The sequence below is a fragment of the Ursus maritimus genome, unplaced genomic scaffold (genome assembly GCF_017311325.1).
Source record: "Ursus maritimus isolate PB19 unplaced genomic scaffold, ASM1731132v1 scaffold_17, whole genome shotgun sequence".
In the NCBI taxonomy this organism is placed as follows: Eukaryota; Metazoa; Chordata; class Mammalia; order Carnivora; family Ursidae; genus Ursus; species Ursus maritimus.
The window spans coordinates 60004784-60018697 of NW_024424119.1; the positions used below are offsets into that span (position 1 = coordinate 60004784).

A 13914-nucleotide genomic window follows, 5' to 3' on the forward strand; every position below is an offset into this window, starting at 1 on the left:
GGGGGGGGGGGGGGGGGGGGGGGCTGGACCTCCCCTCCCCCACTACCTCTGCTGGGGTATCAGCCTCTACCATCCTCTACCTCTGCTAAGCTAGAGACTAAGGACAAGACTTCATCTGTGCTCTAGGCCCCAGCCCTCAGTGGGGTGTGGGGGGGACACTTGGCCCCCCACCGATCCAGCAACCCCTCTGAATCCTGGGTGAGGCCTCAGGCTTGGGGTGTGGGGTATCCTGGAATGGTGGTCTGGGTGGAAGGGGCAGGGTAGGGCTGAGGGCAGCATGCAGCCCAGTCACCAGCCTCCCTGAGGATCCCCTCCCTCTGCTCACAGGGACTGCCTCTCTCTCAAGAAGCCCTCTGCCAATCCCAACCCTTCATCTGCTGCCCTGCCCTCAGGGCCCTGGTCAGTCAGTGGTGCCCACTGGCTGGGGGACTGTGGTGGCCCGGGGTGGAGGCACAGGCTCAGAGCCCAGGCCTACCCACCCCAGGCGGGCAGCTCAGGCTTCACCTGTGTGCACCCCACCTGGGCACACAATGACTGTCGTCATGGGGGTCAGCGTGCTCAGCATGGCCCTTCTCTTCTCCCTGGTTCCTCCAAAGCAATCAGCTTTCCCGCCACCCAGCACTCAGGGTGACCTCTCTCCGCCCCTCGGCCTGCGTGGGTGCTGCAGGGCGTGGCCGGCGTGCCCAGAGCTGGATGACCACAGGCGCCCCCAGGGACGCCCCAGGAGGAGCTGCCTTCATCCTGCACCTGCAGCCTGGGTTGGGGTGGGCAGGGCGGCACAGGACAAGGAAGGTGGTAGCCAGGGAGGGTGCCCGGCTCTCCAGGGGGTGGTCCTGTGACCCTTGGCCTGTTTTTGTCTTGTGGGAGAAGGTGCTCCCCGTAGTTCTACCATGGTCACCAGGCCTGGCTTAGGATCCGTCTCTGGTCCTTTTTCTGCCTGAGCTTCTGCTGAGGTGGCAGACCAAGCTGCCCTCTACCCACTGCCTGGTCACACGAGGGACCCAGCAGGTGTAGGAAGATCACCTGCCCACTCAGGCACCTGTGATAGGCAGGGAAGGTGGGAGGGGCTCAGACCCCACAAAAGGAAACTGCAGAGGAATGGGCCTCCCTGGCACCTCCCAGGCCTTCCTGACCTCTGCGTGGAGGCCACTGAGAAGAGGGACACTGGGCTGCCCAGCAGCTGGGTCAGAGCAAAGCTGAGGACCCCTCTGGCCTGACAGGAACCAGAGCTGCTGCCTTTGGGGAAAATAACTAAGAACACCCAGAGGGGCCGGGGTAGCCACTGTGGGAAGAGCATTCATGGACCCCCTGGCTGCCCACTCTGCTGGGCAGGAGCGCTGGGCAGGTGCCCAGGCAGCCAAACCAGACTCCGCAGCCTCAGACCCAGGACGGGCCTGCCTCCCACCTCCACAGCTCAGCTCGGGCCTGGAGCCAAGGGGCCTTCCCCCCCACCCTGAAGCAAAGCTATCTTTTTACCTTGATAAGCTGTTTAAAAAATGTAAATAAAATAACTCAGTAGACAAAAGCGGGCATTCATCCTGCCCGGAGCCAGCCGCCGTCCTCAACATGAAATATCGGCGCACATTAAGTCGTGAGCCCCCGCTAATCCGGGCGGACAGGCCTGAATGCGGCCCCTTTCGCCGGGCGCGGCGGTGGGCACTGGAGCGTGCATCGCCTGCCGGGCCGCCCCGCTTGGGGACAATGGCTTTTCTTCGCAGAAGGGGCCTGTGCGGGACAAGAGCCCCCTTTGTGTTGGGATTCCTGCCTTGGAGAGCAAGGGAGGTGCATTCAGCCGGCCCTAGACACTCTTTGAAAGGCTCGGGTGTAACAGAAGACGCCGAAACACTAGCCTGCCTTCTGCCTCCCGCATTCTTGCAAGCCCAGCCGCCCATTCAGCCTGCGGAGAATGGCCCTGCGCCACAGGAGCGGAGCCCCAGCCACATTGTCCCCGGCGTGGTCATCCTGGTTTCTCAGCGCCCTTCACCAGCCTCGAGACAAGAGCCTGGGCCGGGGCATGACAGCCACCAGCACATGACCCACACCTCCACGGACCGGGGACTGGCGGTCCAGGTGAGGCCTAGGNNGCAATGAGCCTCCTGGCTGGGACGGGCCCCTCAGGGAAGAAGGCCCCCCGTGGGGCGGGCCTGGGATCCTGCCTCAGTGCCCGCCGAGCCCTGAGCCACCCCAGGTGTGGGGAGGAGTGTCCGTGAGCAGCGCTGTCCTCGGATTAGGCTCAACTTTGGGTCCGACAAGGCAGTGGGCAGAGGTGAGCCAGGAGCGAGCCTCTGGATACTCCTGGAACACTGGACCGTGACTCGGTGAGAGCGTGCCCTGAGCTGGGCGCCCCAGGACCTCTTCACCACCTGCCTCCCCACGTGGTGATCTTCACTCTCAGGGTAGAGATGGCGTGGGGACCCCTATGCCTGCAGCAACCGCTCAGAGCCACCCCACACAGAGCCGCCCTACCCTACTCACGGCAGACCCCTGGTCCCTTCTGCCTCACACAGACCCAGGCCACTCCTGGTGCTCCTGGCCCGCCTCCATCTTCTCTCGGAAAATTCTGGACTTAAATGAGAGCTGGTCACAAAGGAGACTCAACAAACCCACCGAGACCTCCAGAGCCCCAGAAGCTCTAACCCAAAGACCTGTAGCTATTAAATCCACGTGTCCACATTTGCCCTTTCTGACCCAGGCCTTCCCAGGACAAGGGAGCCACATGACCTGTTCCCCCATGTCCAAGAGCATTGCACGCACTGGAGGGCTCTCTGCTGTCATGACCAGTGATCTGGGCCCCACGGTGAACTTCTGCAAACAAACATGGGCTTCATGCCGAGGGGCTGGTCCTGGGGATCACTGGTACAGGTAGGATGGGGGTCCGGCCCAGCCTGGTAGAGCAAGGAGCCAACAGGACCCTTAGGGTGTCTGACCCTCACAGGGGCACCCCCACTGGTCAGATCTGACCCAAGTGAGCCACCAGATAGCAGGAGTTGGCGCCACCCCAAGTGAGGCCCCTTCACTCCAGTGCAGGGCCTCATGATGGGTCCAGGGTGGTGGCAGGAATTGCATTCAGGGCTATCGAGGGGCTGTTCTTGTAGGCCAGACCCTGCTGTCGGAACAGGAGCAAATCGGCCAGTCCCCAGGCCTGGGGTGGGTGTGGCTGCAGGGCCCCCCACAAGGACACAAAGGGATGGTTCTGTCCTCAGCCAGCAGCAGCTGGAAGCAGCTGGGCCCAGAGGGAACTGGGCTGCTGGCCCCCAGGTCATGCCAACACAGAGGCCGAATGACCTTGTGAGTGGGCCTGAGCAGAGGCAGGAGGGAGAAGGGGGCCTCCAACCCCATAGAGTCATGTGGGTGCTCCCTGGCAAAGCTCCCCTGGCTTGGGAGGCTCTGGGCTGGGAGGGTGTGGGTGGTCAGCTGTCTGATCGAGGCCCGAGGGGGGCAACTGTGGGCAGAGGGACCCCCACATCCTTGATCCTCTTAGCCTCCTACAAGCGTTTCTGGGAATCGACAAATGAGGCTGGACAGCAGCATCTCAGGTGAGCAGCTGGGCCACAGGGCTTCCAGGCCAGAGCCAGGGTGTCTTGGGCCACTGACCCCATTTGAGGACCCAGGAGCACCTCAAGAGGAAGGACCCCAGGGGCTGGGCCAGAGAGCCAGGCATGGTGCGGGGGGCTGCTCCCAGACTTTTTCAGCTTGGTGAGTATGGGAATCTCTTAGGACCCCAACGTCTGGCACAGCTCTGAGCCGGGTCCCTGGGGTGGCTGGTCCCTGAAACCCTCTGCACCAGACCTGAAGCCCCCCACCCCCGTATAGCCCCCCACAGTGGAGGTACAGAGAGGACACTGCCAGGGTGGACCCCATGAGCCCCTCAGTCCAGTCCTTGCCTGCCCGACTGACCCCACATGCAGACCCAGCCCACGGCCCACGACCCACGTGGGGGTCACACTCACTTCTTTGAACTTGCCTTCCTGGTAGAGCCGGTGGATGTGAGTCAGGAGGGGGCTCCGGTCTGCGTCCTGCATCTGGAAGATGCTGACCAGCGGCTCCACGAGGCTAGGCGGGCTCTCAGCGAGGACCCTGACTGCACGGGCCTGCAGCTGCTTCAGCCTCGAGCTGCACTGGGAGACCAGAGAGCCAGCCTCAGCTGGGGAGTGGGGGTGGTGCTGCAGCTGGGGTCATGGTGCCGGGGGCAGACCTGGCCGGGGAATCCGGCAACCCTGTGCCCACGGTGGACATTCCAGGCAGGCAAGGCCTAGAGGGCAGAGGCACAGGTGAGGGAGATGTGTGGTTGTGGGGAGGCTGAGGGTCAAGCCCACAGACCCAGAAGCACAGGCAACCCTAAGGCGCCACCCACCCACCAGGGGTGAACGAGCTCAGCGGCTACAGAGGCCAGGTCAAGCAGGCGTGGAGCCCACGGTGCTGAGAGGGACATGGCCGCTGGGGCTGTGGGCGGGGCTCACCTGGGCCGGCCCTGGGAGTGGCCGTGCCTGCAGCCAGCGCTGCAGCTCACAGGTGACCCAGGCCTCCAGGGAGGGGCCCTTCCGCCGCCAGCCCCGGCTGCTCTCCAGCATGTCCAGGAGTGCCGTCAGCGGGTCGTCCAGGGCAGCAAAGCCCCGCCAGGCCTCCTCCCGGAGCTGTGGAGACACAGAACCTCACCGTCGCTCTGTCATGCTCAAATCCCCCTGACAAAGCCTCCCCCACCTGCACGGTCCAGAGCGTGGTCTGCTCAGAGAGGGAACTGGGGCTAGTCAGCACCATCCTCCCCTCCTCGGGGCTCTGGTCTCATCTGACCCGCCGTGCCCTGGGTCCCAGGCGGCAGCCGCTGTCCGCAGTTATGGTCCCGTGAAGACGGGGGGCCTGTTGCCAAGGCAGACTAAGGGCGGGAGCCCTCTGAGAGGCTCTGGTCATTCCGCCTCGCCCCACGACCCGTGTGGTGCCCAGGACACGTGCTGGTCCTTAGACACAGTGACGTGGTTGTGGGGCCTAGCAAGCAATGGGAAACAGAAAAAAGAAGGAAAAAACACCTTTGATTGACTTTTCTGCTTCTTGGCTGCAGAAGATTTGTAAACACATGGGAGCTGGAGGAAGAAAACCCTCTACCTAGAGGGAGTGGAGTGTCGTCCGAGTGCTACCCCGGCCCCCGGTGCACGGCTGGCCCTGGCTGCGCTGTCCCTGACTCTGCTACTCCCCGAAACACCCTGCACTCACGGACCTGCTCGGACCCCGGGCCCTCCTCCCGACCACGCTCAGGGCAGAGCTGCAGGGTCTGGGCTGTAAGCTCGGAAACAGACACCCTGACGCCCAAGGCCACTCTGTGGGGGCGAGGAGGTGAGGGCAGCTGACCTGCAGACAGGGCGGACCCTGAGGACAGTCTCCGACGCTGTGACGCTGCCACCCTCTGGGATGGGTGGGCAGAGGCCACACACGTGTCTCCGGGGCCACGGGGCCACCGTCCCCCATCTCCACCAGCTGCTCCTGGCCTTCCAGGAAGGTGTGAGAAAAGACACTTGAGGCCGAACCACCACCGCCTTCTTGCTGGTGGAAGGAAAGATCTAGAAAGAGGCTGCTCCAGTCTTTGGTCCTGATGTGTGCATGTACAGTTCCTGTTCAGGGCCTCTGAAGAGCGGCTCTGAGAGGCTCACAGAGCAGAGTGGGGAGGCCGTGTGGTTGGGACCTGCAGCTCCCACTCACCGGCCAGCCAGCCCTTCTCCCGGGAAGGTGAGCTCAGGTAAACACCTGTCTCCTTTCTGGGCAGTCTCCACCTGCCCAGCTCCTGGCCACCAGCTGCACAGAGGGTGTGCAGCAAGCCATGGTCCAGAACGGGGGGCTGGAAGAGGGAATCCTACCCAGGACAGACCCTCCAGCCCTGGGCTCAGTGGCCACAAAAAACGAACCCTTTTCCAAAAGAGCTACCACCCTTCCTGTGACAGTGTCGGCGGCCAGGCCTGGCTGCACCGCCAGAAGGGAGGGTGCCCAGGAAGGCCCCAGAAGGCCACACAGACCCCTTCCCAGTAGGACGGCCCCTGCAGCCCCTAGATCCACACCATGGTCAGCTGTGGGGCCAGCTCCTTCCGCTGGGGCTGTCCAGCTGCCCTCCAGGGTGGGAACCCTCTGTGGTGGCCAGCAGAAAGGGAGCGAGTGGGCATGTCCTTCCAAGATGGCCACTGCCCATTCCTGGCTCTGTCCCGTCCCGTGAGAAGGCTGGGGAGGGGGGCAGCTGAAGGGGACCAGCAGTGTAGCCAGATGGCTGTCAGCTTTCAGGGGCCCCCAGGAAGCTGGATGGTCACCCTCTGTGTGCACAGAGAGCAGGGGGCTTGCCCTGACCTACCTGACACAGCCAAGCCTCCTCTCCTGCCGCTGGAGGCTTCTCAGCCCAGGGCTTGAGGTGCCCGGAGCAAAGGGGGCCTGGGGCTTGGCGTGTCACTGCTCTAGCACCCGAAGCAGAAATGGCTCTGCACCATCCCCAGGACCACTGTGGAGGTGAGCTCACCTGGCCCAGGTGCCAAGGTAGGTGCAGCCCTGAAGGAGCCAAGGCCCCACGGGCGTCCGCGGGCCTCGCTGATGGCGGTGTCACCCCTGAGGGCCCAGGCAGGTCCTTGCTGCACTCTGGCATCCCCCAGGGACCTCCCCAGGGTTCTGCTGACCAAACCTGGGTCACAGGCTCCCCTCGTGCCAGCGACGAAGCAACAGTGGAGGGGAAGTCATCAGGGAGGCACAGACCCCTCTGCTGTTGGCCCCACGGCCCTTCCCACATCTCTGCCCTGGCAGCATCCTGGGGCCAGGCTGGGCCAGAACTCTCTCCTTGGGAAGCCTTTCTTAGGTCTGGAGCTCAGAGAGCCACCTGCGTCCTGTCTGTGCGTGCCTTCTCCCACACAAATACCTCTGCTGGGCTCAGACAACACCCTGCAGCCCCCAGGCTGGGGGGGCACCCACAGAGCAGGGGGCAGGAAGCAGGGTGCAGAACTGGAACACGGGCCCTGGCACCCACCGTGTGGACGATGCTTCCCCAGGACACCCAGAGCAAACATCTACTTAGCTTGAAGGTAATTTTAAAACCACTGGATTTGAGCAATTTGGCATGCGAACCAGAAGTGAAACGCAGACTTTCCCCGCAAGCATTTGGGTGAACTCAGGAGACCTGGCAAGTCTCCCTCTACAAACACCCAGGAGAGGAGAGGGGTCTGTGAGAAAGGAGGCCTACGAAGGCCCAGGGCTGCTGTCGGCACCCTCCGAGGCTGCTGCGGGGCGGGGTGGGCCGCTCCCGCAGCTGGGCTGGGACAACACGTACATCTGCGTTTTCTCGTGCGGTCCCGGTGACACCCTTGGGGGAGCTGGCAGGAGAGAGCACCGTCGCTCTGGAGGCACCCTGCAGGCACACGGGGGCCCCGCCACCCACGGGAAAGAGCTTCACAAACAGGAGCTCGGGTGAGAACCCTCAGAACCCACGGGGAACGATTCACCATGAGTGATGACCACAACAGGACAGGGAAAGCCCTGAGAACAGGGACAGGAGGACGCTGGTCTGGGAATGCAAACAGACAATGAACACGCCCAAAATGGTGGAGGAAGGAAGTGGAGGAACGAAAATTCAGTGAAGAACACAGGGGCCGCGAGGGGTAGCTAGGCCCCTCCTGCAGCCCCCAGGCTGCAGTCCGAGAGCCCCTCCTGCCCCTCCAGCCCCGGCCGCTGCCAGGGTGGACCTCATGCACTATCTGGCACCCACCGGCCACTCGCCGCCCCTCGTCCTGGGAGGTCAGGCCCGGCCCCACGGCCCCCCCTCCAGCGCTGCTCTGCTTCTCAGCCTGGCGGTCCGGGTGTCTATGCTGACAATCCTTGGGACCCCTGGCTCTGGAACCCTGGCTGCCATCCCTCTCCCTCCCTCCTGCCCTTTGACTGACCCTCCAGCTCCCCTCTGCCACCCAGCTGGGGCCTGTGTCTTGTCACCCCCCTGGCTCCGGTGCCCGCCTCACCGGCTCACACTCCAGGGGTGAGCTTGATGCCCCACAGAGCCCGCCCCACCCCGACTCAGTGCTGCCCAAGTCACCCCACATGGTGCTCAGGCTTGAGCGGTGCCAGGGCCTCCATGGACCTGTTCAAACACCCTGGTTCTGCCCTAGCAGGGTTGGGGCCTGCCTGAGAAACAGTGTTTCAAACAAGCTCCCAGGGGTAGGCCGCCTTGGGGCCCCGCCTTGGGGAACACCGTCCTTCCTGTCTGCTCGCCCCTCCTGTGCCTACCCTCTCTCGGACTGTCCCCACTCAGGGGGCTCTGAGCATCCCAAACCCACCGCCTGTCCTCCACCCCAGGCCCCACTGCACACCAGCCTGCCTCCTCCGCCTGCAGCCCCGTCCTGGCCACTCGCACCGGCATCCAAACCTGCTGCTTCTGCTCCATATTTAAAGGAGAAGCCACAGCCCGCACCCCACTCCCCCCACCATCCCGTTTCCTTCCTCTCGATATCACAAACCCCCAAAGGGTTCTCCAAACCCAGCCTCCAGTTTCCCTGTCCTGTTCTGTGGGGGACCCCGAAACTTCCCTGTGCACGGCTGGCCTTTAGGGCACCATTCCCCTCATGCCCGCCCCACTGCCTTCTGGTTTCTGTGGGGACCCTCCGCCTGCTGCCGCTGGCCCCTGGGGCATCCCTGGGGTCCGAGCTCAGACACCGGACCAGCTCTGGCAAGTGAACCAGTGGAGACAGCACGGGTCCCTCCAGGCAGAAGCTTTGGGAACCAGCTGCCAGGTGGACCATGCAGCTGCCCAGGGCACTCACAAGGCGCACACAGAGCCGCCACCCAGCAGGCCCCTCAGGCACCAAAACTGAGAACACACAGACGTGCTTGGAAGTAAGGACCACATGGGTCTAAGGATTAGACGGGCGACGGAGCCCTGCCTGTGGAGACCCGTGATGGAGGGACGGCAGAGGGCGACGCGCTCCTGTCCATGAGCACCCAGGAAAGGAGAGACCGTGGTGCTGGCCAGCACCAGCCAGAGCTGACAGCGCTGAGCCAGGGGGGCAGAGCCACAGCTCGTGCTGGAGGCCCTCGACTCCCACATCTGAGAGTATCGAGAACCGCAAGGACCCCGAGGCCGGCAGCCGCGATGGCACGGGTGAGGCGGCAGCTTCCTAGGGCAAGAAACCAGAAGCGGAAAGCCCCCGAAAAGGGTCCCCCACCCCCAGCTCAAGCCCACCCCGGCGGGATGGTCTGCATTCTTCCAGACCCTCCGGGAACGAGGAATTCCTGTCTTCAGCCAACGGTCCCAGAAAACAGGAACGGGAGGAACGCTTTCAACCCAATTTGTGAGGTTAGTTCACCTTGATGCCGGGAACAGAGACAGAAACTCACCAACACCACACGCGCACTGTGAGCACGAGAGGCGCGTCCCAGACACGCGGGGCGGCGCGAGCGGGAGCATGTGTGAAGCCATGCACCAAACAACACGGGCGTGTTGCGGAGCCACGGGACACAGACATTAGCAAGAGCGTCTGGCTTTTGCAAAAACTTCGGCTTTCTCCAGCTGATGGTGAGAACTGCTCGGAGCCCCAGCACGTGCAGTCGGGAGGGGGCTGACGGCCACCTCAGCTCAGGTGTGCGCGGAGCCCAGGCCCCTCCCCCCAACACACAAGTGGTGACCCCAGAAGTCTGGCTGACCCGTTAGCCGGGCACTGATCCCCCGCACCACAGAGCCAGCTGTGGGCCTGGCGGGAGCGCCCTCAGGCTCCATAGCTCACGGACACCAATCCTCCACAAGCCCTCAGCCCCTTTCTGGAGTGCCCTGCGCTGGACGCCCGCCTCAGTGAGCTTGGCCCGGGTCTGGGCGCTCTGCCCACCCTCAGCTGGCGGCAGGAGTCAAGACACGAGACACGCACGGGCCTTATCCCTCCAGCCACGCATGGGCCCTGCAGCCTTCACAGCAGCGACATGTCCATCCTCCCTGGGAACCAGGGTGACCTCATCCTTCCGCTGCTTCCGGGAGCAAGGTGAAGGGCAGGGGTGCCCACGGGTCAGGAGTACCTTCACCACCCCCAGGGGCAAAGCCACCCTCCAGGCCTAGGCCACAGCAGGACCACCGAGCGGCCGTGGGAGACCACCGCAGCCTTCCTTCCAGGGCCATGTGCATCCCCCAGTGGCTGGACAGTTTGTCCCTGGGACAGGAGGCCACAAGCAAGGCTAGTGGGAACTGGTTAGTGCCCTGGCCCCATGAGGCACACAGGCGGTCATGGCCCACTGGGTCCCCTGTGCTGTGCGGAAGCTGGGTGGTGGCCACAGGCCCTCGCCTCCTTGCCTCAGGGGCCTTTGTTTACCAGTATCCAGGGGGTGTCAGCCCGGGGCTCCAGCCCCCGTGTGTTGCCAGAACTTCAGACAGGGTGGCCCACTGAGGCCAGAGGGGGACTCCCAGCCCACATACTCACTCACCTGCCGTGGCTCTCGTGTGGACCACAGTGTCTGCAGGGCCTGCAGGAACAGGAGCGGGTCCCGGCCTGCAGGGACAAGACAGGGCTATGCAGAGCCCACCAACCCCACCTTGACCAATGCCTGGGGGCTCCCCACAGATGCGGCCGGGTGTCCATGGACTCTTGTGCCCTCTCTGGCCAGAGCTCCCGCTATCCCTTCCCTGGGACCTGTGGCCTGGCCATCTGCAGTGCTCACTGGGATGGGCTCTGCCCACAGCTTGGGGGAAGTTTTCCCCCATGTTTCAGTGAGCTGCAGGTCTCATAGTTGCCACAGTGTGTGAGCAGGAAAGGGGCAGCGGACACCAGGGCCAAGCCCGCAGCACTGACTGTCAGGGCATGCCTGGTGGGTCACGGCACCCCCACCCTCCACGTCACGTCACAGCCCACCTCCATGCACTGCCCACCAAGTCTGGCCTCCAGCCCCTGGTGAGGGCCCAAAGTGGTCCCGGCCTCTGCCTCCCCACCCCCGCTCTCCTGGCCCCTGCCCACACAGGCTGGCTGCTCCCCAAAGCTTCTCCATCCACAGCCCTGGTCTTCTCTTGCTTGTCCAAGTCCCTAGCCCCACTCTAGGACTGCTGGTCAGGACGGGGACCCCACTGGGATACCAGGCCCAGGGAAAGTTGGGGTCACCTCATGCTGGAAAAGGAACTATGCCCTCAGACCAGGTCTAAGGTCAGTGCCAGGGAGGATTGGCTGGCCTGGGAAGGTGTCTGCTGCCTGCTCTCCACTGGGAAAGAAAGCAGCGTCTGAGTCACCCACAGCCACCAGCGCCCCCTGGCTGCCTTGGGAGGGCCCGCCCCACCCCTGCTGCCACCTGCCCCCTGCCCTCAGGACAGGGCTACCCTGTTGTGCCCTTCAGGGTTCCCCACTGCCTCACTGCACAGCCCCCAGGGCGGCAGAAACCCCTTTTCACCAAGCAAGTCCTGCTGCAAATGCCAGGTCGCTGTCCTACCCTAGGCCTCCATAGCCCCATGAGGACATTACAGAGCACACGGTCCAGCGGGGATGCCCGATGACATCAGGGGCCATGGGGCTCAGAGTCTGTGTCCAGCCCCAGCCCAGGGAGGTGGGAGAAGCCCTACACTTACTCAGGACCCCGGCCATGCCCCTCACATGGTGGCGGTCAGAGGCGGGACCTGACTGAGCCCACACGTTGGGGGAGGGGAGGTCACCAACAGATGCCCTAGGTCAAATCGGGGCTCAGGAGCCCAGGAGGCTTCACCCGCAAATCTACCCAAGAATTGAGGGGAACGACAGCAACCCCTGGGCTCCTGTAGAAGACCAGACTTGGAGGGAAAGGCGGGGACACCCCCACGAAACCCTGGAGGGCCGGCCGCCCGTCTAGGACTCAGACCCAGGGACCCAGACAAGACAGCAGCGGTCAGACCGACGCGCTGCACAGGAGAGGGAGTGACACGCTGGGCACACGCCAGAAGCAAGGCTTGTTGAAGGGCTGGGACTCTACCCATGTGCTTCATTAAAGGAATAAAGGGAAAATCATATGCGCTTCTCAGTAGATGCAGAAGGAGCGTTTGATAAAAGTGATTTCTATTCATGATTTAAGAAACAACCCAGCAAACTAGGAATAGAGGCAACTTCATTGCTCAGAAAAAAAGATGTTTGTAAGAAACACCCTCAGCAAACACAGAACTTACTGCTGAAAGCTGAAAGCATTCCCTGGGAGACGGGGCCAGCGGAGGGTGCCTACTGCCCGCTGGGCACGGCTCAGGGGCCCTGCCGGCTCGGAGCCTGGAAACATCTACACTCCGACAGACTGCACTCTGGCCTGTCCGCCAATGGAACACTACTCAGCGCTAAAAGGAAACGAGCGGGCAGGCGGGAAAAGGCCGGGAGGAACCTCCATTCCTGAGAGGAGGAAGCTGTCGGGACGGACTGCACGCGGCAGGACCCTGGCTCTGGGACGTCCTGGAAGAGGCACAGTGGTGGAGGCCGCCCTGCGGACACGTGTCCCCGCGCACGGTCCAAGCCCACACAGGCCAACCCAGCAGCAGGACAGCCCGGATGTCCACGGGAGGCTCTGGGGGCCGGCGGCGTGTCAGCAGGGGACCGTGATGCGTGCACACTGGAGGGGGTAGGGTGGTGGGGGAGGCCGTGCAAGGTGGGGACACGGGAAATCCCCGTGCCTTCTGGATTCTGCTGTCAACCTCACACTGCACTAGAAAAAATAAGTCTTTAAACATGAAAACAGAGGGGCGCCGGGGGGCTCAGTCCGCGAGGAGTCTGCCTTCGGCTCAGGTCATGATCTCAGGGTCCTGGGATCGAGTCCCGCATCGGGCTCCCTGCTCAGTGGGGAGCCTGCTTCTCCCTCTGCCGCTCCCCCTGCTTGTGCTCTCTCCCCCCCGCCTCTCTGACAAATAAATAAACAAAATCTTAAAAAAAAATTAAAACAAGAAAATAAAAACATTACTGCTCACTGAAAACATACTTTTGTGGAAAGTCATGAAGAATCTAAAGAGAAGGTATTAGGGGTGCCTGGATGGTTCCGTCAGTTGAGCGTTAAACTCTTTTTTTTTTTTTTTTAAGATTTTATTTATTTATTCGACAGAGAGAGAGACAGCCAGCGAGAGAGGGAACACAAGCAGGGGGAGTGGGAGAGGAAGAAGCAGGCTCCCAGCGGAGGAGCCCGATGTGGGGCTCCATCCCAGAACGCCGGGATCACGCCCTGAGCCGAAGGCAGACGCTTAACGACTGAGCCACCCAGGCGCCCCGAACGTTCCACTCTTGATTGCGGCTCAGATCATGGTCTCAGGGTCGTGAGATCGAACCCTGAGTCGAGTGCCATGCTCAGCATGGAGCCTGCTTGAGATTCTGTCTCTCCCTCTGCCTCCCCAGCTATAAATAAGTAAATAGCTCACTAAATAAATAAGGAGAAGGTGTTAGGGTTACTTCGCAGGCTTGTTGTAGCTTGGACACAACACAAGGCCAATACTAAAACCCCACTGTTTCCCTATAAACAACAAACGGAAATGAACATTAAAAACAATTACAACAGCACAAAAAATTCAAATTTCTTTGGATAAATCTAACGAAAGGAACTCATGCAAAAAAAACCCCATAAAACATTGAGAAAAAAATTAAAAGACCTAATGAAGAAAGGGCCATCCCATACAACAAAAGAGAGAAGTTGTCGCCCGTCCCAGAATTAGTAGACGCCATACTGTCCAACCCAGTTGGGGGCTGCGTGGGGTGTACATGTGTCCACCTGTCCTAACAATCTGCCCAAAATCACAGTGGAGCAAGACTACCGCCCAGCGCCAAACATCACCCTGGCTAAGGCTGAGCGGCACTGGCCACGAACCAGCATAAAGACCCTGGGCCAGAGCTGGCGCACACGGGCCCCTGATGCATGACCAGGGCGGCCCCAGAGCCCGGGAACTCCGTGTCCCTATTGAGGAAGCTCAAGCATCACCGGCCTCACTGCCCCCCCCCCCCCCCCCCCCCC

General features: G+C 62.3%; 1 protein-coding gene across 2 annotated transcripts in view; it reads right to left on the minus strand.

The window, feature by feature from the left end:
• The window catches only part of LOC103675320 (exonuclease mut-7 homolog), a 53746-nt gene that overhangs the window by 16483 nt on the left and 23349 nt on the right, over nucleotides 1-13914 (minus strand). For both annotated transcript variants that reach the window (XM_040632278.1, XM_040632277.1), the window contains exons 4-6: nucleotides 10414-10478; nucleotides 4461-4634; nucleotides 3951-4118 (exon numbers count right to left, since the gene is read on the minus strand). In XM_040632278.1, coding sequence (XP_040488212.1) covers nucleotides 3951-4118; nucleotides 4461-4634; nucleotides 10414-10478 — 407 coding nt within the window. The remainder of the gene's footprint in view (nucleotides 1-3950; nucleotides 4119-4460; nucleotides 4635-10413; nucleotides 10479-13914) is intronic.